Source organism: Ceratosolen solmsi, unplaced genomic scaffold (assembly GCF_000503995.2).
Source record: "Ceratosolen solmsi marchali unplaced genomic scaffold, CerSol_1.0 scaffold39, whole genome shotgun sequence".
In the NCBI taxonomy this organism is placed as follows: Eukaryota; Metazoa; Arthropoda; class Insecta; order Hymenoptera; family Agaonidae; genus Ceratosolen; species Ceratosolen solmsi.
In genome coordinates, this window is record NW_011948433.1 from 2133197 (window position 1) to 2134844 (window position 1648).

General features: G+C 46.1%; 1 protein-coding gene across 1 annotated transcript in view; it reads left to right on the forward strand.

Annotated features, from left to right (window-relative positions):
• LOC105364626 (uncharacterized) overlaps window positions 1-1648 on the forward strand; it is a 28728-nt gene that overhangs the window by 19549 nt on the left and 7531 nt on the right. The window contains 1 exon segment of the mRNA XM_011502604.1: window positions 450-1084. Coding sequence (XP_011500906.1) covers window positions 450-1084 — 635 coding nt within the window.

Sequence of the window (1648 nt, forward strand, 5' to 3'; positions counted from 1 at the left end):
TTATTTTTTTTTTTTTTTTTTTTTTTTTTTTTTTTTTTTTTAAATCTTAATCGGCCCATAATTTTTTGCGGCAAAGTTACATGCTACGGCAAAACACACATGGTATTCATTAATGCGATGCGTAATGAATTTAAACGCGAGGACGAGCAACTGCGTTTAACAAGACAAGTAAATAAGCAACTTTGACCTTTTGTCTCGCCTAATTAGGCAATTTCCAAATTATTTACGACTACAACGTAACGTTTCAAATCTTTTTTAAATGCTTGTTAGGCCGTATTTGCCCGCTGGCCGCTCGATAATAACAATGAAAAATTACCTAAATTACCATCGGACTACTTACTCACCGTAGTAGTACTTGTAACGCCAAGGACCAGAATTATCCAGCAAGCAAGGTTTCGCGAGCCTTGACTATCGGTTACGTTCGCAACGTAAATGCGTACTGTGTCCAGGATCAGGTGGAGGCGTCGCAGTTGGAGGGAGGCTCTCGGAGAGAACGACTCAATGGCTTGGAAACGGTTAACGAGAGCCTCGCGGTCTCGGGCCCGCCGGTCCAGGAGCTGGGCGCAGTCTCGCCGACACAACGAGCGGTGATCGCGAATTCCGGCGAAGTGACACGGTGCGTTAACGAGCCCTGGCTGATAGAGCCCGAGGACGCGACGATGCACTTCCTCTACCTCAAGACGCCGGGCTTCCGGCTGAACCAGCGCAACATCGCCGAGTGTCCGACCCGCAACCGTATTATCGTCTACCCGGCGTCGAACGCCCTCGAGCGGACGATCGTCTGCCCGGCCGAGGGTAATAGGACCGGGCGTCACGCTCACGGTCCCGACTCCCCGAGGATCGTCGAGCTCGTCTCCGGTGGCTGGAACCGCACAGGCAACATCGTCCTCCAAGCGGCCGACGGCTCGCCCCAATCGCAGCAACAGCAGCAACACTCTCGAAGCTTTGTCGTCGAATTCCTCCAGCAGGAGCCCGGATACTACGTCGTCACCTGGATGGCTATTTCCAAGAGAATGCTATCCGGACCAGGGGATAGCTTCTTCGGTGGAGCCCTTGGACCGTCGAGCCCCGACTGCCCTTACAGGTCTCAACGTTCAACATTTCTCTCACTCTCTCTCTCTCTCTCTCTCTCTCTCTCTTACACATTTAAGTTTAACATTATTTTCTCATTATTAACTAAGTGGACGTATTGAATAAATGACCTTGTCAATATGCCAGGATTAACATCTTTATAAGATACCCACTATTCTTTTCAATTTATTTATTTCCATCTTTCAATAACGAAATTCGCCCCAAAGTAGCTATAGTATCTCTTTTTTTTTTATTCTTTTTCAATCAAGGTAGCGAACTAGGCTTATTAGCTTCAAACCAAGAGATATTAACGTAATCGTAAAACCACTAAATCCCGTTATATTATTAAAGAAATTTTTCTCCCATCGATCAAGCCTACGTCAAACTCTTTCGATTATATCAGGCAAAGGTCGCTCCATATTTACTAAACAAAACAAAAACAAAAAAAAAGTCCCATACAACTCAACCAGCCCCTATCTCCTAAAGCTTCATCACAAAGCTCCTTTTAATATCTTCTTTACCGCTCCTAATGAATCAATGGGACCAAGGCCACTTTGTGCCAAATTCCATCGACATC